Source organism: Strix aluco, chromosome 22, assembly GCF_031877795.1.
Source record: "Strix aluco isolate bStrAlu1 chromosome 22, bStrAlu1.hap1, whole genome shotgun sequence".
NCBI lineage: Eukaryota > Metazoa > Chordata > Aves > Strigiformes > Strigidae > Strix > Strix aluco.
In genome coordinates, this window is record NC_133952.1 from 3,063,822 (window position 1) to 3,089,181 (window position 25,360).

The 25,360-nt window shown below is 44.3% G+C and overlaps 1 protein-coding gene across 3 annotated transcripts in view; it reads left to right on the top strand.

Moving 5' to 3' along the window:
* Positions 1 to 2,436: 2,436 nt before the first annotated feature.
* MXRA8 (matrix remodeling associated 8) overlaps positions 2,437 to 25,360 on the top strand; it is a 28,023-nt gene continuing 5,099 nt past the window's right edge. The window contains exons 1-6 of one of the 3 annotated variants that reach the window (XM_074847973.1): positions 2,437 to 2,609; positions 17,543 to 17,563; positions 17,994 to 18,302; positions 18,865 to 18,966; positions 20,243 to 20,701; positions 24,948 to 25,106. In XM_074847973.1, coding sequence (XP_074704074.1) covers positions 2,552 to 2,609; positions 17,543 to 17,563; positions 17,994 to 18,302; positions 18,865 to 18,966; positions 20,243 to 20,701; positions 24,948 to 25,106 — 1,108 coding nt within the window. In that variant the 5' untranslated portion in view covers positions 2,437 to 2,551. The other 2 variants (XM_074847975.1, XM_074847974.1) reach the window with 2 other exon arrangements.

A 25,360-nucleotide genomic window follows, 5' to 3' on the forward strand; every position in this document is an offset into this window, starting at 1 on the left:
CTTCTGAGCTCTGACATGTTTCCTCTGTGACATTTGGCAAGATACTAGAAAGTTTTATTTCTCGTTTTCCTCCCTTTCTTAAAGGGGATGAAGACCCTTTTCAAAAGGGTGGTAGAAAGTTAAATTTAGTACTGTAGTATAATACTCAGATCTTTGGCTAGAAGGAGCAATGCTGGTTCAAGCAAATAGGTTTGTATGCAGAAATAGAACACTTGATTTCTAAAGGAGGCAAAGCAAGCAGCACCGTTTTCTTTAGTTAAAGTTGTAATTGCCAGAGTCCTCTTGGATTGATCTAGAACAAATACACAATTCACGTAGACTACCCTTAAAAGTTGGCGAGGCTCCATGTTTGTGTGTCTAAATTTGGCAGCAGGATTATATTGCATTATGGAAAGCAACCTCCTTTCAGCCAAAGTATTTTTATTTTAAATGAAATGGCCTGCAAATCTGGGGTAAATAATAAAACTCTCTGGGAGGCAACCTTTGAGCACCCTTTTCAGAGCCAACCTATTAATTTTTCCACTCTCCCAGTCATTTCTGATCTCAAAATAAGATGCTGTCCCTGGAATCCCACTGCTTAATTATTGTAGGCGGGTGCAACAGATGGACTGCAATTAGTGTGAGGGATGAAGTTTCCCTTCAAAAGCTCGTAGTACCAGAACACTGTTCCCATGTACAGAGAGACCGAAAGATGTGGTTTGAGGCACAATGCTGATGGTCAGAAAGGGGACATAAAATGTCATCTCTCAGCTAAATGTGTCTGCTCCCTGAGTACCCTCAGAACTCTCTGGGTTTTCACAGAAATAAACAGTGCTGTGTGCTTGTGGCTTAAGCTTTTCCCATGTTCAGGAAACCTGACCTGCTGTGTGAGATGCTGGAGAACTGCTCTGGAAGAGGCTCTCCTTTTAGTCCTCTCCACTAGCACTGAATCAGTGCTGTTAGTGGGTGATCACTGCTTTTAATTTTGTTCTGGCATGGAATCTTAGCAGGTTACTTGTGAGAAACAAACAGAAATAGGGAGTTAGGCAATAACAATTACGGCTTCAAAGCCTGTTTAAGTATATGTGAATCTTCCTCCTCCTTCCTTCAGAGTGCTTTTAGGTTCAGACCTGGATGTTCTTCTTGTCTCTGATAAAGGAGAGCAGAAGCACAGGACTCTTTGGTGATTTATCTTGCAGTCAGGGTCTGAAAGCACTGTAACTCCTGTAATGCTGCCAGCCTTGTGCTGATGAGTGTCCCACCATAAAGTTTTGGCAGTACAGCCGGAGACTCTGCTAGTGTGTCACTCTGCCTGTGGTGAGAGGGGAAGGAGCGAGATTCTGGTTGTGCTGTGTTCGTGGCCACCAGGACTGTGCTGTGGTCAGCCCGCTAGGCGTGCTCAAGGGGCACGTGAGCGAGCAGGAGGACTGGAGAGTGGTACAGGATTTCTGGATGCTGTTCTTCAGTGGGCCTTAGTCCAGTTACTTCTCCCCTCTCCCTCAGAACCGACCTTCCTTGTGTAGAATGAACAACTTCCATGTAAAATGCCTTGAGATCTGGAATGAAAAAGTGTGCTTGGTGCAGGCCTCTCTTTCCGGAGAAGTGTTGCTGAACTGAAAGATGGGACCCAGGTCTGCCTGTCTGATGCCTTTTTTCTGAAATTTAGAAAGTGTATGAGTAACAGCCAGGTGGAAAGTCACAGTTCTGAGCTGCTGCCTTCTCTCACATTTCTTAAGACAAACACACTGGCTGAGTAAATGTTCAAAGTGATGATTTGATCCCTCAATCATTTCCTCCTGAATCTCGGTGCTGTCTACCATCTGCCAAATTGGACCAGTACTAGGTATCTATCCCCTAGAGCGGAGCCCGGTGGTTTCAGTGTGGATTTGAAAACGCTAAGATGCTGCAGAACCGCAGCTCCCATGGGAGTGAGTCAGTCCCGTGTCATAGGTTGGATGCCCTTCTGTCTCAGGCACTTGATATTCAGAAGTTAATTTGAGGGGGGATCATTTGTCTGTATAGATCTAGAAGTTTTGGGGACACTCAGTTGCAAGTGGTAGCTTGTCAGGAGCCCTGAAAAAAATCCCCCCGCTTCCTAATGACACGGAGTTGCTGGCTGCTACTGTGAACCTTAAAGGAGGGTTAAGAGATACTTATCCATGAATATAGCCAAGTCCTGAAGTTATGATTGATGGTAACTACAATTCAGATTTGCATATTTTTCCATCCCCTCAGGAACTTCATGGTTCATGTAGTGATTTTGAGCTCATACCTGCTTTTTTTTTTTTTTTAATTTGATGTGTTGAAGACACTACTGGCTCTCTGAATAGCCTAGGAGATAAGCACTTAATATTTTAAACAATGTAAAATTTAAAAAAAATATATAATTTCACTGTGGTCTCCTGAAAAGAAGCAGCAGATAGTAATGACTCTTGTTTGCCCTAGGGATCTGGAATACTGGAAAAATCTGAGAGGCAAAAGGTATGTGACAGACCATTGTAAAATTAAAAATCAGGCTCCCTGCAAGGACGGAGGCACCTGAGGCTACGGAGCAAGGGACTAATAGGCTGACATGCCACTGGTCTGGGCTGTATTCCTAATTCTGCCATTGATGCCCTGTGTGAGTTTGGGTGAGTCATTTCCTTCTGTCTTTGAATGTCTCCCTCCTGCTCCTGTCTGTTTAGACTACAAACTCTTCCTGCGAGAAGCTGCCTGTGCTGTATGTAAAGCTGGCTGATGTGGAGCAAGTAAACACAAGTGTGATACCACCAATAAAAACACCCTTGCAAACATGAATGAGGGACCAGAAAAAACCCCAAACATAGTGTGGTTTTAGGTTGTCTATTTTTAAAGACATTTTAATTGAAACAATCGTGGCAAGCTACTTAAATTTTTTTTTTTTTCAACTAAAATGAAATTATTTTCATAGAGAACTGATTTTCCAGATTTCCCTTTACACGCTTTGGTTTATGCCAAAGATAATAAACTTAAGAGAAAACTATAATTTACACCTGCTTTATGGATGTCAGTGGGGTGCTTCTTTGTTGTCGCTATTTCCATTCCAGATTTGCTTGTTGGTTGTTGTTTTCCCATTTCTCATTGGTCAGTGTTTTTTTAGGGTGAGGGCTTTGATTCTGTACGTACCGTCTCTATCTCAAAGGGATCCTGATAATGGTCGGTGCCTATGGATATCATGAAATATAATAGTAATTTTGATTCTTGATATCTGACAAAATGCTGGCTACGCATGTGGAATTTTCTTCTGTGGCTAGCCTAGATGTAAGATCACAGCCCATTTTTACTGTCATCTAATGGAACCTCTCCTTTAGCTGTAATAGGAGGCACTGCTATAGTGCAAGAGACTGTAGATTTCAACCCCAATTAAGATTTGTGAACTAAAAATGAGTTCAAAAGAAAGTAATAGAAGAGATGAAATATTCAAGTGTTCCCTTGATCAGGAACCCCAGACAAAGTCTTTGCCTGCTGAGATGAGGAGGTTGTGCTTAAATTAAATACCATTAAAAACAAACCCACAACAAACAACCACCTCAGTGAGAACATTTATTGATCTATTGGGATTTAACGAACTTAACACTTAGCCTAACTGCATCTGATTCAGGTGCTTATCTGGAACAAGGTGGAATTTGATGCTGATTTGAAAGAACTGTTTTTACTATCAAAAATTTACAGGGTTTTGACAGTGTTTTTCACAGGTTGTGAATGGCATGATACATTATGTTTAGGCAAATCTGTTCAGCACCAGAAAAACCATCTGGTGAAGCACAGCTAATGGGATCTACAGAAAAGACAAGGTGAAGAGAAGGAGACTCTGCACTCTTTTAATGAAAAGGGTAATCAAATATCACCATTACCTAAAGCTCTCTAGTGCTAGGATTAATGATCTGGTGGCTATTTGTGGAACACAAGGTTTTATGAGGAAGATTCTTAGCAGGTGTAAACTGACACAGGCCCATGGTAGGTAGTATAAGCTTGCTGATTTATATTTGCTAAGTACCTGCCTCTGATTTTTTGGGCACATGAATCCACTTGTCTTTTCTACCCACACTGAACCCAGCTTTTTGGATTTCATGTTGAGGAAAAATCTCCAAAATGCATTTTTATCTTGGAAAAATAATCTTCAGGCTGCAGTCTGGAAAAAAAAAAACAACAAAAAAACAACAAAAACCTGTGTTGGTTTCCTGGGCAATTTCTCTGTTTTTGTAACTGGTTTCTATTAATGGTTTTGAGATGAATCCTAGGAATCTGAAGCTGACTGCTTTCCAGCAAAAGGGGGTGTTTAAATATAGTGCCATCCAAGGATGCTAGACGACAGGAACCACTGAGCTGTAGAGATGCCTTACGGCAAAAGATGCAGACGGAGCTCTCTGACCTGTTACGAGCACAGCAGTGCTGGAAGAACATATAAGCACACACATGCATACATATTAGTGGCTTCAGTAAGACAGCAGTCTGCTTGGATGCTACAGTTTGACTCCTCCTTTGTGCATATCTAAGTCTCTGCTAGGCGAGCTGCAAAGCTCAGTGCATTAAGCAGAAGATCAAAAACCTCTTAAGATTCCATCTAGCTAAATATCTTGCATACTTGGACATTCACATTAATTAATTTATGCTCCAGTGCCTTTGGCACATGGAGAAGTAGGGCTTTCCAGCTGGAGATCCAAGACAGGAAGAAGTTGAGGAATTGTCTGCAAAGGACAGCCCCCAGATAACATGTACTGTTCCTGGGCAACCCTCTCATTTTGCTTCAGAAGTGCTTGGGCATAGCATAGCTTAAACCATTGCAGTGACTGCCACTATGGTTCTGTGGGCTTCACCTTTCTCTGTGCTGGAAACGGGTTGTCCCAGGGATATAGCACAGGTTGCATATGTAGCATAAAGGGTGTCAGAGATCTGCTGTTCCCATACACTAGGCATGTGTGTTTGCCTCAGCTGCTGGTTTGGTGACTGCATCACAGGTTGGTGATCACAGTGGACTCCAGTGAAATAAAGCAGAAAAACATCTGGCCAGACCCTCAACTTGTCATTCTGAATATGCTCTTCAGAGAAGGCAAATCAGGGGCTTTAGCATTTATGGCTAGGGAACAAACATCGTAATGCTGGGTCTGTAAGAGGTACGTGGCTTGTTACATCACTGCAATAATGACAGGCTTCACTTGACACCCCTGTTATTGTGGTTGGGTTTCAGTTTTGTCCTTTTAGTTCACAGCTCTTACTGCAAGTTGGATTATTTCAGACTTACTTATGGGATTCATTGCAGCTGAAAGATTTATTTTAATAAGAAAAGCTTTGCAACCAAATGAGGCCTCCTGGGAAGCAGATACCTGCTGGTAATTCACATGGTTCTGTGTTGCATTGCTCTTTTCCATCAGCAGGCAGCTCTGAAGGCTCCCCTCACCCACACCAGACCTTTCTTAGAAAGGGGGAGTGAATATGGGTGTGTATTTATCCCTCTGAGTGTTACAGGTTAACCACGCTACTGGTGTGACAGGGGTTGCTTGAGCAATTCCCACCAGAAGATCCATGGGATCCATGGTGACAGTGTACGTGAACCCTGAGCTGCTTCTCTTCTGCTGTTTCTGTGCAAAGGTCTATTTCTGCTTAAGTTTTTGGCTTTGCAGAATCCTTGCCACCTTTGCCACTGTATCTATCAATTAGTGCTCTTTATTCCCAAGCTGTAGCATTCCCTACTACTTTTCAGTTCTAGGAATTATCCTTGCTTCTGCTCATGGGTAGGTATCTTCTCCTTTCCTTTGATCAGGGCAGAGTACTATGGGTCCTGTATTTAAAGAAGATCTAAAGTTGTTGGTAATAAGCATGGAGTGTTGGCAAATCCTGTACATAACGCCTTGTACTGTAATTTGTATCTTTGTGTCAGCAGAGCATTAATTCTGGCATTCCTTTTTAATACATTACATGTATTTATAGTGGTGAAAATGGGGCAGAAGTGGCCACTTCCACTCCTGCTTCCCAGGGTTAAGGGTTCTCAAAATTACAATAAAAGGATGGAGGGTGCCTTTTGGCATCAGACCTTCTTCCCAATCTGATACTTGCTCAGTTTTTCTAGACTGGTGGTCTTCAATTCAGATTTATTGGGAGGTCTTTCAGTGCAGCCTGCAGCCGTGGAAAACTGGTTAAAACATGTTACAATGGAAGAGATCGGGAAGAGGAAACTTCCTGGCACATGTGGCTTGTCCATTATTGTTTCCCACAAACCAATTAATCTTGTGACCCCTTCACTGTCTTTGGGCAGGGCTTTTTTCCACCTGAGTCATATGAAATACCTATTTCATATCGCCATATATTTCATATCTGAAGTGGGGGTGACTCTGGAAGCATGGGACCCTTCTTTCTCCCTGCTAGCCAGATCTGTGGTGAGGATGGCAGGTGCAGAGCTCCAGCAAGCAAAAACACCTGTGTTGGTGGTGGAAAGTTCCTTTCCCTTGTGTGGATGAGGCTGCTTTCTTTGGACAGCGTTTGTGATCAGGTAGACATGCTGCAGCGGGCAGCTAAGGGATGCTGCTTGTTTTGAGAATTGATACCCAAAATACCTCAGGAAGTGAGGAAGGAGAAAGGCTTGGGAACTGGTCAGGTCAGCCTCCGTGGAGAATATAGTTTAAAATTCAGCTCCTGACGGGGCAAAGTGTTGACACAGCTGCCCTTCCAGGATCTGTTTGAACTAGCAAAGCTCTAGGAAGACAGGGCTGACTAGAGACTGTGCAGAATTAGAGTGAGGAAAAGGCAAAGATCTGTGAAATAGCCTCCTGTGTCCCTTTCCTCCTCTCATTGTCAACCCCAGAGAAGCTGTTGCTCTTTCCTTCCAGTGGGTGGTTTTCTTTAGGAGATTTCAGTGGGTTTAGCCTGAACTTGGCTTCTTTCAGTCAGGAAATAGCCAAATCATGACAGCAGCAACCACAGCAATCTGCATCCATCCCAGAAGTCATGCAAGAAACAGCCAGTAACCTCTGCAGTGCCAAAGCTCGGAGGCAGAAAGGTGGAAAAGGAACCTGGAACTGCAGCCTGGAAGGTTCTGCCTGTGGTTGAGCAAAACCAAGGGAAGGAGAGGGTGCTGTATTTGCTGTCTGCACAATGGGAACAGCTTCTTGCCTCTCAGCCAAACGTTTTTCAGCCTCTGCTCTGATGACGCAGCTGAACAAAAGGCTGTCAGATTTGAGCCTTTTGTCTGGCTCCCTGTCCCTGAGACAGCAGGAAAGGCTCCTTCTTCCACTAGACTCCTGGCTCCGCAACAGGCCAGCACCTCAGCTGCTCTAGATCAGAACTGTCTTTGTTGTGATGCCTGAGAACCCGGCAGCAGGTTCTCAGCGTAGGGAGATGGCGTGGGAGGAGCCTTTGCTGCATGCAGGTGGTTGTGGAATTGGACTAATGCAAATAGCTGAGGCTTGCAAAGACAAGCTGATGTTTTTGCTTTAGGTTACAGTTGGGCTGGATGTGTGAACATAGAGGCTATTGACACAGCTCAGCTGATGAGTGTGGGAACCTGGACTGTGAGTGACTGTGTATCTAATTACCCACAAACTTCTCCACTTAATATAGATGACAGAGCTGAAGTTTGCAGTGAAATTTTGTGGGATTTTTATCTGAAGATTAGTTTAGAACTTTTCACTAGAAACAAACCAGCAGTTATCTGGATCTGTTTTGGACAGCATGAAGACATGCCGGAGTTAACTAGACTTTTTTCATGGTCAAATTATTTAATAGTAAGAGCTCCAGTTTCTTGGAATTTCCTTGGAAGTGTCTGGTTCTGTCTGCTGCTGGAGACAGGATCCTGGACTAGATGAAGTTCTGATCTGATTTAGTCTGGATGTTTCCAAATCTTCCCTTGTTGCAGAGTATAATTATTTAGATGTTTATTTAGGTTTTTGTTATAATGCCCTCCTCTTTCCTGAAACACAGCCCCCTTTGGGGTAGAGGAAATCTGTCTTCTGGTGTACTAGATGGTACAGAAAAATGTCAGAAGGGAAAAATCCAAGTGGGGCAATTAAGTTTATCTCCACAGAGTGCCACGGGAGGGCTATTAGCTTGTATTTTTAAGCTCTCCTGTGAGAGTCCCACATATATTTATCTCTTTTCTACAGATAGATGTTTAAGAACGGCGAGTTTTAATTCCCTTTCCCACATTTTCCACTTGATGACTAATTTGATCGTATCGTTAAATCCAGTAAACACTGTTAACCATAAACAATAATCTAACAACAGAATGCAAGCAAGCAGAAAGCTTGACCATGTTTTCTTTTTAACATATAGTAGCAGCAGCTACACTATTTCCTGACTTTATACTCATGTAATTTTCCTGCAAGTCTTGTATTAAAAGACTCCTGGCTGATTCAGTCACCTACATGGGTTAAGTTGTTATGCAAGGCCACATTCAGATGGAGCCATATTCCAAGTCTAAAGCAACGTTTACACCTCTCATACCCATAGCTGAAGGTGCTTCATGGAACAGGGTGTTGAATACTCTGTGTCTTTTACCATCTTGTCCCCCTTGAAAATAAAATAAATTTTTCCACTGGAAATGAATTGCTTTTTTCAGAACTCAGTCTTGGATTGATGTGGAAGAAAAATGTCTTAACACTTACAGAGTGTTAAGGAGACTAATTTAAACTGGTTTAGGGACTGTTCTAAATGGTTCAACCCCAGACTAATTAAGCCATTCTCACCTCTGAAGGTTGCTGCCCTCTTCAGGTTAGGCCGGTAAAGTTTCAACTGCTTAAGCAGTGGCATGAGGGCATGATTTCATTCCAGGCTTGGTTAACCCTGCCATTTTAAGGAGTCTGTCCCTGCTGAACATCCTGCAGTGTCTAAAGAAGTAATTCCCTAAACTGTAAAAAAATTACTATCTCTGGTCTGCAGATGCAAACTAAGGCGATCTGAACTTTAACTGGTCTGTGAGTGTGTACACATACAGGGTGTATGTAGATTTTCTTTTGTGAAGCAGTGTTTGGAGTTTAAGAATATAGTGCTTCTTCCTCTGTTGTTTGTCACTGATTGTTTTCAGTAACCGACTGCGTTAATACTGCTAACCATTGTGGGACACAGTGAGGTGGGTTATAAAAACAGTTAAATACATCAGAACAGGCTTTAGGAACTGGTTAATGTAATTTAAGTCTTTCCCTTGAACAAAGACTGCTGAAAATTCAGTTGTTTCTTGATGTTGTTGCTGTGTCTCGGCACTGCTGTCAGGGCTGGTATTATCTTAGGAGTATGCAAAGGAGAAGAGCAGCAGTGTATCAGGTCTTCTGTGGTTAAGGTGACTGTGTTGGCTGTTTGTCTTGGGGCCAGTCAAGCGACTACTAGCACAGTTCAGCTCCTGTGTGAAGGACTGAAAGCAGAAGTTCTGAATCTGACCCAGCTTCCCATGTTCTGGCCTCTGTGATAGGGAAACCTGTTCCCCACATCGCAGTATTCTGGGGCTTTTAGTTGCACTGTAGGCTCTTTTGCCTGCACTGCCCTAAGCTCCCACATATTCAGTCTTCTTTGTCATTATTATCCTTTTGCTAAGATAGCTGCTATTAAGCTCTTGCTTACAAATCACAGGACAGAGTAAATATTGTTTTCTAGGTTGTATTTGGAGACTTGAGCTTGAAGTAAAACCATATGAGGAGACAAAGATCAAAAAACCACTGAAGGCAACAGAATAAATCCAGTCTCAAGCAGACAGCTGGATGAGTGTCAAACAAAGGAAGGAACAGCTGGATCAAGTAAAGCACAAGGAAAATTAGTTCCATCCCTAGGGGGAGGGAAAAAGATTGTTTCGCGAGACCAGAGCTGTGTGGGACCAACTTTACCCGATAAAACTTTTACATCAAAGTCAGGGGCAGATCAGAAGGTCCCGGAGGGAGGGGAAAGAGAAGAGTGGGTGTTCATGGTAATGGTGCAGAAAGCGTTAGGGAAAGGAAGGAGGTGGAGTGTGAGTGTAGGGGGAGAGCAGAGTGGGGAGGTGGGGAATTGGAAGTTGTAGGTGGAGTAATTCTGCAGAATATGAGCTGCTGTCCACAGCTTTCTGGATGTAAATTGATGAGGTCATAGTGTTTTCCAGTTACCAAAAAAAAAAAAAGTTAAAAAAAAAGTCTTCAACTTGTTTTTCAAGAGAGACGAAAACACGGAGAAGCTGAAGAAATGGAGCAACTAGCAAAACTCCTTCTGTGGCAGATTTTGCTTCAGCAAAGTAAGCTCCTAGCTGATCGGCATGATGTTACTTGTTTTTATTTCAACTGCAGAGGACGGGGTTAGCTAGAAGATTTTGAGCTGTTATCTTTGTAAGATTTTGTTCAGATTCCTAAGTTAGCTGTGTTATTGTCTGTGAGGGGAGGGGATCATGGATTTCTCATGCTTTTTGGAGAGGAAAGGGGAGAGAATGGAGAAATGTTTGAGGTTGTTTAAGCGATACTCCGTTCAGCATGTTTGTGCAATCTATTTTTTCCTACCAGTTACCTTGACCAGCAAATTCAAAAACAATAAGCTTGAATGTGAGTACAGTGAACCTTGCATAGTTAGATTTACATGATCCAAGGTTATTTTATACTTTTGAAGAGGCAGAAACAGTTGGGGTGTGTGTGTGTGTGTGTGTGTTTGGGATAGAGGAAAAAATTCAAGTGTGGTTTTGTGTTTTTTTTTTTTTTTTTTTTTCCTGTCAGCATAAAGACAGAGACATAAGAATTCACTTTTGGGTAAGGTGCAAGAAAGGGATGAGGACAAGTCTGATGAGCTTACAATAACAGAATGGCTTGTACCTTTTCCTTAATCACAGAGCTTTCTGTAAGAGCTGAAAGCAGATTCAGGGTCCTGAGAGCCTGGTCCCAAGCTAAACAGAGAGACCCCAGTAAGGCTTGGATGGCAGGTGAAGATTTGAGGATTAATTACAAAACCCAGCAAATTCACACTTGCAGTGCTTTGGGCTCTGAGGAAGGCACCTGTGAGCAAAGGACCAACTGCACTCTAAGAACAGTATGGAGAGACTTCAGGGTGCTGAAGTAAGGAGCACGAGCTTTTTGGGGACCGGTGACCCCCCTGCTCTTTACAGCCCTGTTAATGAAAGGCTGTGGCTAGCCACCTGAGCCTCTCAAAATTCCTTAGTATGTAGATGGAGTAAGCTGAAGAGTTCTCAGTTTGGTCCCTAATTAATCTAGTTCCCATGTCACCACATCATCCCCAGTTTTACAATGCCTCAAGGCAAGGTTTAGGAATTGGCAACATCTGGGATCAGTCATAGGGACAGAAGGGTTAAAGTGGCTCAGAAAACTAGTGTGTGGGGCTGGGTTAAGCCTGGAGAAGGAGGAGAGGCCACATCTATATTTTAGAAGCCCCAACCAGTCCAGCTACTCCACAGTGTGGTTTAGCATGTTGACAGAGCTTGGGGGAGCACCCAGGGCAAGAAAAGCAGGTTGGATTGCTTTAGAGCAGTGGGGGAGCTGTAGAAGCAACAGTATCCCACCTGAGGATGGATGATCTCAGACTGACTTTTTTCAGATGTATTTTGGAGAGATAACTGTCTCTATGCCACACAGCCCTGATGTTTGAGTCCTGCTATCCCCACACAAATCGGGTTATAACATAATCAGTGAAGATGGGAAGGGGAGAAGGGAGGAAATTTGTGCCACTCTGTATTTGCTGAAATGATCCCTTCTGGAGGGGAACCACACCCTCAAGTGTTAATGTCTTGCAGGGAGGAACAGCACTGTTTGGAAGGCTCTACAAACTATTCTGTGGGCCTAGAGCCAACGTGAAGTACACAAAGCAGAGAAGGGTTTATAAAGCTAATATCTGCACTGTCTATGGGAATGTTAGGGCAACTCTGTGAGGGATTCTGAGTGGCCAAGATGGCGATGGGTTTCTTTTACAGACAGAAGGCTTTTTCCTTTCTGCTGAGGCAGCACATTCTTGCTTTTCGCTGATTCGTGGGCATGTTCCTACCTGCAGTGAGGTGTTGGAATTGTTGGGATTAGAGGGGTGGTTAAGGGCTCTCCAGTCCTGACATCAGTTATGAAAGCAGAAGACTCTGCTGTTGAGAGTTGTCCCAGGAAGCCTTTAAAAATAAACAAACATAGAGACTTAAATAAAAGCCCAGTTCAAAGCCTGGCTTGACCATCAGTTGGCTTTGTAAAGGAAACCTTACAGAAAAGCTTAGTCTTGCAGTCCTCGACCAGCAGAGGCAGGTGGTGAATGGGAGATGTCTAGGTGGAACTGTAGTGCTCACTATCGTCCTCCTCTGCCTCTTTGAGATGGGCCCAGATATTATTCCTGGTTACTGGTCAGTGGGTTTGAAAAAAATGGCTACCAGAAAAGAGCTGAGCTTATGTGTGTAGCTGTCACCTTGATGTCACTGCATCATAAGCCATTATGGCCTCTTAGACGCTGGGTCAGCTCCCTAAAGAGTCAGGATGGAGCCACTGCCGTTCTCCAGCAGTATTTGGAAATAGCTTGGTAGCACAGGCTGCTGTTTTTGTAATAATTGTGTAATGGCTCCACAGAGACCATTAAATCCCCTGCATAGACAATGGGATTTATGGGAGAAATAAGGAATCTGACACATACAGATTTTGTGAAAAACATGTCCTTTCTCTAGGACTAGACCATCCCTCTGTGCCCCTAATGTAAAGGTGATGTCACTCCCTTTTTCAAAAGAAAAAAGAAGCTGAGACTGACCAGATGTGCAAAGGAATAGTGAGCTGAGCTTACTCAAGCAACCTCACAGACTGTTGTTTCAACCCACACACCTGGTGGGTTATGACACTCGTTTCTCCAGTGACTTTCTAGTTTGTTTTCTTTCCTGCCCACCGCTACAATCTGGATGTCAGTGATGTTTACTGCCCTGCAAGGCGCTGTTCCAGGCAGCTCATCCTCGCTCTGCTGGCATCGGTGGCAGGGCTCTTCCCGAGTTCAGCAGAAGCGCTGCAGGTAGAGCTGGTGTTGGGGTGTCCCATGGAGTGTACCTGCCACTTGGCACTCAGGCTACCGCTTACGGTGTTTGCAGTTTCCTTTTCTGCTCTGGTAGTCTTTCATCCTCCAGTATGAGACAGGAACTTGGTGGTTTCATTAGCACATGCATCTGCCTGTGACGCAGACCCTCTGCCAGCAGCTATCTCCAGGAGGAGAGAAGTGGTGCTATTGTTCAGGCAAGACTCAAGGGACAGTTTTTTGTTTGACCTGCTCCAAGGACACTGCCTAGAGAGCTCTCAGTATGTAAGATGTCTTTCAGAGCCTGAGGCTTTTACTTCTAGTTTGCCTGCAGTTTTTGTGGCTTAATTCTTTACTTGAAAAGTGGATGGGATTCAAGAAGTAAGAGCTGGCTCTGGCTTTTACAAGGGATTAGGAAATGCTTTTGCAGACTGCTTTCCTCTTCCTATATTATGGGACCAGCAGAATACCTCTGGGATCCTGCTGAGAGGCATGTTGAGTCTGCAGAGAACATGGCAGGGGACAGCATAGAGATGTCTTTTTGTTGGTTTTTTGTGGGTACGTCACATAGAGAGGACAAAGTGATTATCCATCACACAGAATTTGAAATTTTAAAATGAAAGCTACAGTGAGTTCTGTGTTGATAGCTATTAAGGTATTTGGTGGTTTTGAGGCTCCGGGTCCTGGATCCCTGTGATTACAAAAGTCTGAGCTTTCACTAGCAGGTTGAGAAGTGTGACTCACCTGTAGTTCACAAGCTGTCAACTTTGCTGCGTTATGGATATATCTCTGCATTTGTTCAGAAGCTACCGTGTTACACAAACAGTAACTTTAAAAATCATGGCTGGGGGACATCTCTTGTTTGTTCTGCTTGTCTTGCAGAGCAGAGCTAGGTCTCATAGCAGAGAGAGGAGACTGAAAAGAGAAAAAGGCTTATTCCTCCTTTAACTACTGCTCTGTGTTCAGGTTACTGAAGGTCAGTTGTTTTCAGTTCCATTTTCTCTGGGCATACAAGAGATCAGACACATTCCAGGCTCCTTAGATTTCTCAGTGATCTCATTTACAGCCATGTCAAGTAAGTTTGAGTCTTATCCATGACCTGATGCATGTGTGCAGATTTCCAGCATTGCTGGAGAATCAGAACAATCAGTTCTTCCTCCTTTGTCTTGTGGAGTTCCCATGCCTCTTGTAAAGACTTGTCCTGTCTTTCCCTTCTAGAATTTGCTTATTGGCTGCTTGGCCGCTGTCTTTTTGATATTTGCACCTACCACTTTGTCTGGTATGATACCCTAGGGCAGGCTTCAGACCCAAAGCTTCTGTCCAGAATCTCTGTGTGTGCATGTGAGTGTGCACAGACATGCAGTGAAAAACCTTTTCTCTTCCACGTCTTGTCTCTGTGCAGAATTCTAACACGATACTTAACTTTGCCTTCAGCTTGGATGGGTTTTGTTCTCATGCATAATGTCACTGTAACGCTGGGCCATTTGGCTTTGTGGGGTGACACTCAGCACGTCAAGCAGAAGCTTTAAGAGTGGAGGGAAAAATAAGCTGTCAAAACCCACAAGACATAGGCTTTTTTTATCTAAAAGCTGTTATATTACAGACAACTTCACTGCTTCCTTGTTTTACAGTGTTTGGAAGTGTGCTGGAGCAATGCGTGTAGCTGGCTGACAGGGCTGCAGCAGCCGAGCCTGGCAAAAGGCCCCTGTGGGTGGGATGGCAAGTTAGGACCTGGGTGGTCCTTACCACGCTGGTAGGGCCAGCTGAAAGGTACACAACTAGGGGTTAGGGCTATTGTTAGTTTAGGGCTGCGACAGGCGGCTGAGCAGAGCTTAGTGGAAGGCTTAGGTGAATACTTTTGTCAGTTGTTAGATTTATGATGTCGCATTTGGGTTTAATGTTTTTTACATTAACTTGCAAGAGGAAAGGAGAAAAGTCCATGCATTCCTCTTGCTGAGCCAGGAGAGGATGCTTCTGTAGCACCAAATCAATCTGCTGTTAATGAGCAGTAATGCAAGGCTCTGGCAGCACTGGCTGTGCAGCCAGCCAGCTCGCAGACACCACTCCCTAGCATCGGCCTCTGTTGATGTTGGGACACTGTCTTGTTCCCTTGCCACTGGGCAAACACCCCCAATTCAGACACATGGGCATTACTTCGCCACGCTGATACAAGTGGATGCTCTTGTGCTGAGAGCTGCTTGTCCTGTTGCGTGACTGACTTCTCCTGAAGAAGGCTGATTTGGTGCTGCAGAAGAGCTCTGTATCATTCCTTTTTCCTAAACTAAATCTAAACTAAACTAAATCCTGGCTTGCAGAGACAGAGGCTGGCAGGTTATCCTATTTTACCATCAGGCAGTTTGCCTCCTATTAGGAGAGACCATCAAATGATGGAGTTATAATGTCTTGGGTATGATGTCTCTTTCTTAGATCCAGAGCAGTACAGGCTTTGCCCAAGATTATTTTTTTTTCTTTGTGATGCTGAGGTTATACATGTAGAAGAAATAGTTTATATTTGGAGTGTCTTTGAACTGGTGGTTCAACAGGCGCTGCTCATTTTTGCTCTCTGGTGTCACTGCCCAGTGTTTTTTGGTAGGAAAAGGAAAGGAAACAGAGTTTATTCTCAGCCTATGCACTGGGGGTGTGGTTAGAACAGCCCCAGTATGGAGTTAATTTACTCTCTTTTGAAATGCATAAATTCCAGTGCTGAAAAAAAGTACAGCCTTAGTCTGGAGGACATTGTGCCTATGACATTAGCAGGACAAAACATCTAATGATCTTGCTGGAACCCATTTGGGCTTGACTGGTTAGAGAAATGAATTATGTCATTGTGTTGGGAATCTGAATCGTGCTCTCAAACCATGATGCCAGGAGACCTCCTAGACCCCTCCTACACAAAAAGCAGGAGGGACTGGACCAGAAAAATGAAGAAATAAAGGCACTAGTTCATTTCTTGCAAAGTTCTTCCTGCATAGATCTGAGTCACATGAGTTGGAGGGAGTTGCAGCTGCATCCAGATCATTACAGTGTTAACTGTACAGACCAGGAACGTGAGCGGGAGGGACTGGGGGGGGACATGCTCCCAAAGCCAGGATGTGTTTGCGCAGCAGGGTGGTGACAACAGCGTGTGTCGGGAGTGTGAAATGAAACAGCCAAGTCCTATCACTCTTCATTTGACAGGCAGACTCAGCGTGCTGCAGGGTTACAGAATTCCCTCAATGCATTAATCCCACCATCAATTTTAGAGGAGATTGATTTGGAGTCTTGGAGATGAAAGTTCTCTTTTGGCACTGGATCTCATGTGGATCCACTGTCCTCTACTTGGGCAGCTCTAACCCCCAGCAGATGAGCTGGGGTCAGCTCTGTCTCCAAGTCTGTTGAGGTCTTTGCCTTAGCAGAGAAAGTTGACTGAGATATGGGTATCTTCTGGGAAAGAGATGGAAACAGAACTGTCACATTCATTTCACAATGGTCAAACAGCATAAAAATGAACATGGTTTTAACTGGTCACATCTGGGTAGTACCCCTCTACTCCGCTCTGGTGAGACCCCACCTGCAGTACTGTGTCCAGCTCTGGATTCCTCAGCACAGGAAGGACACAGACCTACTGGAGCAGGTCCAGAGGAGGCCACAAAAATGATCAGAGAGATGGCACACACTTTTCCTGTGAGGACAGGCTGAGAGAGTTGGGATTGTTCAGCCTGGAGAAGAGGAGGCTCCAGGGAGACCTTAGAGCGGCCTCCCAGGACTTATAAGAAAGATGGGGACGGACTTTTTAGTAGGGTCTGTTGTGACAGGACAAGGGGTAATAGTTTTAAACTAAAAGAAGATAGACTCAGACTAGATGTAAGGGAGAAATTTTTTACAATGAGGGTGGTAGAACACTGGAACACGTTGCCCGGAGAGGTGTTAGATGCCCCATCCCTGGAGACATTCGAGGCCTGAGGCCTGGTTGGGCAGGGCTTTGAGCACCCTGATCTAGTTGAGGATGTCCTTGCTTGCTGCAGGGGCGGTGGACTAGAAGGCATTTAAAGGTGTCTTCCAAACTATTCTATGATTCTACGAACTGTTCTTGTCCTACTGTTTCTGCTGGTGCCTTGTTATTTATGCAGGATCAATATCGGATCCTAAAATAATACTGGTGCCACCCCCCTGCCCGCTCCAGCCTCCTTGGGTTCTTGTTTTTGTCTTATACAACATTTGTTAAATAGTTTCCTCTTGGGCAGAAGAGGCCTTTCACACAGTTTTGGTGGGTGATGCATTGACAGATACCTTTGGTGTAACGTTTGAATAGCATGGTGGAAAAAACTCTACAGCTATAGATGGTAGGAAATAAAGACATGGGCTGTACAAAATTCAGTTGCAGGCTAAGCATATCCCACATTGCTCTTAAGCTTAAGTTTCTTGGGTCAGGCACTTTGTTTTGCTGTAACTGCACTGTGTTTGCTGCACCAACCAAGGTCTGAGCCTCTGGGCTTAACCACATTACACCTGTTAAATAAGTATATTAACAGAGAAGGGAGGAATTAATGGAATAATAACAGAGGAGGTGGCTGCTGACTATGAGCGTATTTGTAGTTTGGTTTTTTTTCCTTTTCTTGTCAGTAACATTTTTTTTTTTCTGTTTTGACAGGTTCTGTTTATTTATATTCAGGTGAGTGACATTTTTTCAATCTGCCTGTCTTTGTGATCATGAGAAGAAATGAGAGGGACCCTGATTCCATGATGTGCAATGGGGGTTTTGTTGCTGACTTGCATAGGCATGAAGCATGCATCCCATGAACTAGTGTCTCTAAACTTTGATTAAACCAAGGGTTAGGATTAGGAAGGGTAGGTAGGACAGGTCAAATCTACAATCCTGATAACAGACATCATAGACATTGCTTTCACTGAATGAAATCAGTGTTTTTATGTGACTTTCTATTGTATTTCTCCATGAGGGAGCTCTATGTTGGTCTTGAAAGTTTCTTCTGGGTGGAAGGTCTGCAGAGATTCTAGGAAAGGTCTGAGTCCTCCTCTAGTGTCTTTTTCACATGCCATTAATCTGGTCGCTTTGTTTTTTGTTCTCTGCTCCTGGCTCTCAGTCCCAGCTGATGCCTCAAACCCAGACAGCGTCGTAGTGTCGGTGTTAAATATCAGTGCTGCACTGGGGTCACAGGCTGTTCTGCCCTGCAAGAGCTACCGCATGGTGTGGACCCAGGATCGTCTGAACGACCGCCAGCGTGTGGTGCACTGGGATGTGTACAGCAACTACTATGGAGATAACAAGATGGAGAGGCTCTGTGACATGTACTCAGCCGGGGATCAGCGTGTGTACAGCTCCTACAACCAAGGGAGGATATTCATGCCCCAGAATGCGTTTACAGATGGCAACTTCTCCTTGGTGATCAAAGGTATGAACAGTATCTTCTTGTGCTATCTGCAGAATAGAGGATTCACAACTGAATTAACTTTGTGTTTTTCAGTGAAAATAGCTATTTTGCAGGGCATTTTCTATAAATAAATAAATATCAGTCTAATGAGGTTCTCCAAAGCACTGGCAGTGGTGTTTTATTTCCCTTTGAAACAGTCCCATTTTAAAAGAGAATTGGTAACAAATCATTGCCCGAAAAGTCACTTGGGCTTCTTGTGGACCTTTGACTGTATTTCAGTTCCTGAACTATAAACCCAAGATTGTCATTCTTCCTGTGCCTGCTCTTAGCTAAACATAAATCAGATTTCTCTTTCTGTAATATGTTCCACACAAGAGCAAAGAAACTGAACAATTTATTATATTAGGTGAGATGATTCTTCTCTGTTTAGCCCACCCTGGTGATAAGGATGGGTTAGAACTAGGTAATATAAAAGCAATTTTGCATCCATACAAGCATTTGGGGAAACAGTATAAATGACAGAAGTAATCACTGTCTCAGTATAAAACGTTCAACTTTTCCCCTCTCTTTCCTGTTGTACTAGATGTTGCAGAGAGTGATGAAGGCACATATTCTTGTAATCTTCACCATCACTACTGCCACTTATATGAAACTGTGAAAATCCAACTAGCTATCACCAAGACAGGTAGGTGTGGCAGACAGCTTGGTGTTCCTTCCCGCAAGGGACCTGGTCTGGCAGCTGGAGTCCAGTGGCCACCAGGACTCTTGAATTCACAGTGGGGCTTGTGTGCTGCTTTGTGGTTGGCCTTGCATGCTGTTCTGCTGGTGTCAGAGGGGAGTAGTGTGGATGCAGGGTTCTGCCCATGCCTTCTCAGTTGCAGGTTCAGGGCACAGATGCCACAAGAGGCTTGGAAAGCGTCGGGAGACTGGTGCTCACTATGCTGTTTGCTATCAGATTCCCTGAGTTTCAGAAATGTTATTCAGTGTGTGTATTTATGAAACTCTCTCCTTTCTTGACATGTGCCAAACAATGCATGGAGCCTGTAAAGTTAAATATTTACTCTAGGCAGCCCAATTAGCTAACTGTCCTGTTACTGCTCCAGTAGTAGAACGTCCCTAGTAACAATCTGTCATCGGTCAGGTTAGCCACAAAGATCTGCCTGGTATGTTGGTTGGTGAGCTTACCCTGAGCAGTCTGTAGTTAAAAAGCCTCCTCAAATTACCACACTTTAACTCCAGCTCTAAAAGCAAGATTCTAAGGGCCGTTGGCAACTGCAGTGTGCGCCACCCACGCCACACGTGCATCACTACTGTGTCATTTAAATCAACCTTTGTGTAATGCACAAGTGAAGCTACTGGGGCTGATTGTCCTGGGAAGCTGTTGGAGGGCTGATGGGATAGCAGAGAGTGTGTCTCTTCTGCTGCTGTTCTCACAGCTTCTATGCAATAAAAACATCCGGGCAGGCCTGTAAGCCCCAATCTGCTCATTGGTGTTTTGGTGATTCTGTTATTTCTTTTCAAGAACAAAATAGCGCTTCTTGAACTCCTCCAGTAATTAGGGCATTTGTGGATAGAAAAGCATTTCCTGCTTGGAGAACTGGGATACAGCATATTGAAGATGAAATCTGTTATTCTCGTTTCATTCTTAGTCTGCAGAGAGAATATGCTTCCTGCTTTCTGAAGCGCAAGAGATTAACTCTCAGTTATAGGAGGAGAAAGTGGTCTTGCTTAATGCACTGACCTAAGGTGTAGAAGATAAAGGTGCATTTTTTTTATTAACTGCTGAAGTAAGCGTGAACGAGGCACGCTACCCCTGTGGCACTTCAAGATCTTTGGAGGGGATGTGTTATAGGATTGCAGAGTCTGAAAGCAATCTTAGGTGTGCCTGGGTGTCCTTAAGAATAGAAAAAGTGTGTAAAGATGCACGTGCCGAGCTTGCACAACTTGTACTGTCTCCACAGCTGAGGATGCAAACCAGTACTGGGATGGGGAAAAGCCTGTGATTGTTGCCCTAGAAGGCAGCACAGTGATGCTCCCCTGTGTGAACCGTAACCACATCTGGACCGAACGGCACAGCGAAGAGGAACAACAAGTGGTCCACTGGGACAGGCAGCCCCCGGGGGTTCCCCATGACCGGGCTGACCGCCTCATTGATCTGTACGCCTCCGGGGAGCGCCGCTCGTACGGACCTCTCTTCATCCGTCAGAAGATGAACATCACTGACACAGCCTTCGCCCTGGGTGACTTTTCCCTGCGGATTTCGGAGCTGGAAAGTGCAGATGAAGGCACTTACTCCTGCCACCTGCACCATCACTACTGTGGCCTGCATGAGCGCAGGATCTACCAAGTCTTTGTGACGGAGCCAGTGAGAGAGAAGAAGGTGGTGAACCTCACAACCCACAACATTGCCCCAGCTGCAGGTAAGTGGCCTCTGGAAGTGGTTCTCCTGATTGAGGAAGAGATAAGTATCTACAGTTGCACCTTGAGTTCTCAAGAGCTCAGTAAGCCACAGGATGGGAATATAACACATTACTCCCCATTGTCACCTCAGGGGGACTTTGCTCCAAATGCCAAAACATCCTTGCCCTTCCTGTCCCTCCACAGTGGTCTGCAGGGATGGCTTCATCCCAGCAGGAGGGAGCGTGGTCAAGGCAAACTTGGTGCCCTGCAGAAGTACTGTAGACACCGCTGAAGTGAAGGTGCCACTTGGGGCAACACTGATGTTTCCTCTATGAAGGTTTCTCACATTTGAGCCAGGGGCTATTCCTGCCCTTAGGGTTGGAAGAGTAGATGAGGTCTTGCCTCCCTCACTACTAGTATGTGGCTCTAGTGTACAAGCCTGGTTCTTTCTGCGCTGTTTCCATTACACGGGTGTACCTGGAGCTGCAGCAATACTAGTGAGGATCTGGCTGAGCTTCTTTAACGCTGGGCTGCATCAAAAGTGGGGTGTCCCACCCATCAGGGTTAATTACCCTGCTTGCAATGTTGTAGTGACATCATGTCCAGCTTCTGTTTTCTTTGCTCCAGGGCAATTCTGCAGCGTGTTCTGCTCTGCCATGCTGACATGCCCTGAGGCAAACAAGCTGTTTTTCTAACAGGCTCCCTTTTCTGATTGCTTTTATGGAACAGGAGAAGGTGTGGGGCCAGGGTGGCTTCTACTCTGCCTTCGCTGTCACAACATGCCACTATTCTCACCAGTGTAGATCATAAATGTTTCTCTCCCCTTTGCACAGGGGTTTAGTCTGTGCAAGATGCCAGACTGTGTGGAATCAAGCACCAGGAATTTTCCTCCACCCTTCAGCTTTTTCTTTTTTTGTCTTAAACCAATTTTCATATTTTCCGCTGCAGTGAGCTATCATCTGACAGCCTGTCCAAACTCAAAACCATCATGCTTCGTTCAGGCAGAAAAATAAAATAAAAATCCCAAGTTTAATATTTTTTTAAGTCTTTTGGGTATAGTTCCTTATTAACATTTTAAAATATTCATTGTGGTTTAATATTTATTGCCTGCTTAATACAGAATTTTGACATGCTTCATACATTTTTAAATAGGTCTATTCTTCTCTGGAAATTGGCTTTTCCAAGTCGCAGAAACCTAAACCTCCTCCCTGGGATTAAGGCTGGTGTCCAGAAAACCCCAGCAGTACTAAAGAGAGGTGGCTGTTGGGGCTGAGGTGACAGGGAGGCCAGGACATACAAATATCAGTCTCCTGCCTGCGGCCCTCCTGCTGCCCTTGAGCCCTATCCAGATCACATTGTGCAGATGGAAACTAAATCTTGTTTTCAGAGTTGCTCACCCAGGAATTTATTCTTCTCTTTCCTGGATGTTGTCCTGGTTGTTGCTGAATAGTTACCTACCTGCTCAGAATTTAGAGAGAACCTACAAGTAATTTAACCTTCCAGGGCTGTCCTAGTTTGGCAGTAGTGGCCTCAGAGCGGGAGGAACTCGCCTTGCTGGGAAAAGCCATTTCCACTCTCTAAAAGAACAGCCTTAGAAGAGCTTTGTCCCCTATGGGCAGTGAATGCTCAGCTGGTCCGAGAGCACCACACACAAAAATGTGCTGAGTCGATGGGAATGTGAAAGAAGCTGAGACATCCGGAGTGCCTTTTTCAAACCCACTGCTGATGAGGAGCCTGCTGGGACATGCCCTATTTGTGTGTAGCAGGAAAGGCTGAGATATTGCCCCATTCCATGAAAAACTGTATAGAGCTCTTCTGGGGATATAACATAAAGCCAAAATGAAACATCAGGAGATAACAAAAGCAAAACAATGAGCTTTTTCAGCAAGCAGCTATAGCTTCTGGTGTAGTTCCAAGGCCCGGAGCCATTTCCAGACAGGAAACTTCATCCTGTTTTGAATATAAGCATAAGCTAAATTCTGCTCTTAGTCTCAGCAGTATAAATGTGGTGTATATGTCTACTAATTCAGTGCATTTTTACTCTGCATTTGCTTTGGAGCAAGTGACTGAAGAATGGCATCTGTTTTGTCTCATGCTTATTGCTAAACTATTCTCAATCTTTGCCAGCCTTGAAAAGAAAATGGGCCACATAGCCAGTGTTTGTGAGCATTCTTGGTGGGGAGCGCTCTGTTTTTCCCAGCAGAAGAATCTGACCCTTGACGCTTTGGTAAATTAATGTAAAGGCATCTCTGTTCTAACTTTTTTTTCCCCCTCCACCATTAAAACTTACTTTCCAGTAGTTAAACCAGATCACATGAGTGAATTGGAGGCAGATGGGTATGCCCTGTTGAGACGTACTGAAAGAGCAGATCTTGGTTACCAAATAAACCTTCATCACCTCAGCTTAAATTCTGGTATAACACTAGGGCGAGGAGAAGAGTCTGTATTACCTTGGTGATACTATTCTAGGTGCTGACATTCATCCCCTGGTGTGACTGAGTCAGCTGTAACTCTGTGCCTCAGTTTCCCCAATTATAAAATGGGATATGTTCTGCTGCCTTTCTGGCGATGCACTTTGAAGTTCACCTGTGATGCTTTGTCAAAACACTAGTATGACAAATATTTTTAGTATTACTTGACTGAAGAAGTCAAGGAGGCCTGAAGTTATTGAATCTCTGTTTCCACTGTTTGTTGTTACAGTGACCTCTCCAGTGTTGACTGAAGTTTAAGTCAGCTCCTACCCTATCTTGCAGTATTGTGGGAAAGCAAAAAGCCAGAAATAGAATGTATTTGTTTGCTGACTTCTGGCTCAACAGCTGTTCCAGTGGCTACCATCTCATTATGGCACTGCTGAAGAAGCTTTTCATGATCCAGAGATTTGTTAAAGTAGAACTGTCAGGGATACTGTTTGCAGCTTTGCAAGTGGGTTTTTTGGTTTGGTATTTTTTAGCTTAGCAGTGGTGAAAAACACATGCTAGTTTTCAGCACTGTAGCCAGCAAGCACACAGCAGCAAGCCATGCCAGTGAGAAAAAGCGGAGTGTTGCTGGAGTGAGAGGCTGGGCTACCAGAACAGAGCGTGTGCTAAAACCTCTCGATTTTCTAGGACTGCTGTTAGCATTAACAAACAATCATCTCTGGTTTCAAAGTGTTTATTTCAATTCACTATCATCTTACTTGATTTTATTGTTGGTGGGTCGGTGCTTTTAAATGCTGAAAACAAACTGTCTGACAAACTGGAACCAGCCACTATGCCAGCAGTTCCAAAAACGTCAACATTTCTCACATTAGAACACATCTGTAAAACGGTACTGTGGCTTTTGGGATATTTTCCCCTACCTTTCCCTTATTTCCTCTGACTAATTTACAGGATTAAACTCCCAACAGAATGGTAGGCCAGAACTCAGCACTGGTTCTTGCTGGTGCTCTGTGAATGTTCCCTGTTAGGGGGAGGAGGTGTCACTCGGAGCTCTGTTCTGAAGAGAAAGCCTCTCTCTCCCAGCACAGTGTCTCTTACGGGTTTGCTGGCTGTGCCTGGGCTGGATTTGTCCACCGCTCTGACTATTACAAGCAGAGAAGTCACTTCCTCTTTATATGTGTAAAACATTGACCTATTTATTTGAGATCTACAAAAATGTTCCACGTAAAAGTTTTGAGTTATACTTCCCTGTGCTGCGGAACTGAAACGCTGCTGCACCCACAAATGGAATGGAATCTTGGCTTTTCTTTGTGGGTTTTTATTTATTTTATTGATTTTTATTTTATTTAAAAGGAAACTCATTCTTTGGCATTGAAAATTCCTCCCACTTTGTAAATTATAACCCTTGGCAGGGAGGGGCTGCTTCATACTTTAGCTGTCTGGAGCCGAAGCAACGTGGTGTGTGTGTGTTGTCAGGGACCCAGAGGAGGGTTGTGTTACCCTGCAGAAAGACTTGGGGCTGCCTAGCGTGGCTTCTTTCTGAGCTTCCCCTCTGCAATAAACAAGAACACACTGAGAGCCAGGCAGCAGGAGGGGAATGTGCAACAGTCACTGTTAATCCTTCGTGCTCCCGGGACGTAGAATGGTCTTGTGAAGAGCGCAGGCATCTTCCATCTGACGAAGGTGCAGTATGTTGTAAATTAGGCAACCATTTGCTCTTCATGCAGTTCAGAAGAGTTTCTCACTGAATGTGTTTTTTGGGTGAACAAATGGGTCTTACACGTGAAAGTGCTTTGCTTTGGATGCCAATGACAATTATCAGCCTGTTTTCCTTTTCCTCTGTCATCAGATCCAAATGTTGTCAGAGGCCACAATGTAATAAATGTCATCATCCCTGAGAGCCGGGTGCACTTCTTCCAGCAGCTGGGCTACATCCTGGCAACTCTGCTGCTCTTCATTGTGCTCCTCATCATTGTTGTCCTCGTCACCCGCAAGCACCGGCAGAGAGGTAAGTGCTAGAAAAGACCAGCCCTGTAGTTCTGACACGGATGTCTCATGACAGCAGAGCTGATTCTGCAAATAATTACTGCAAAGCACAAGTGATCCGCTTCTGGAAAACCAGCAACTTAGGCAGTGGGGAGTCTTTGCAGGTGCTGATGCCAAGAGAAATTCATTAGCGTGGTGTAAAAATTTCCAGGACTTGATTTGCTGAGTTGCTCCATTGTAAGGGAGAAGAAAATTAGAACTGCTAGATAGTTGCTC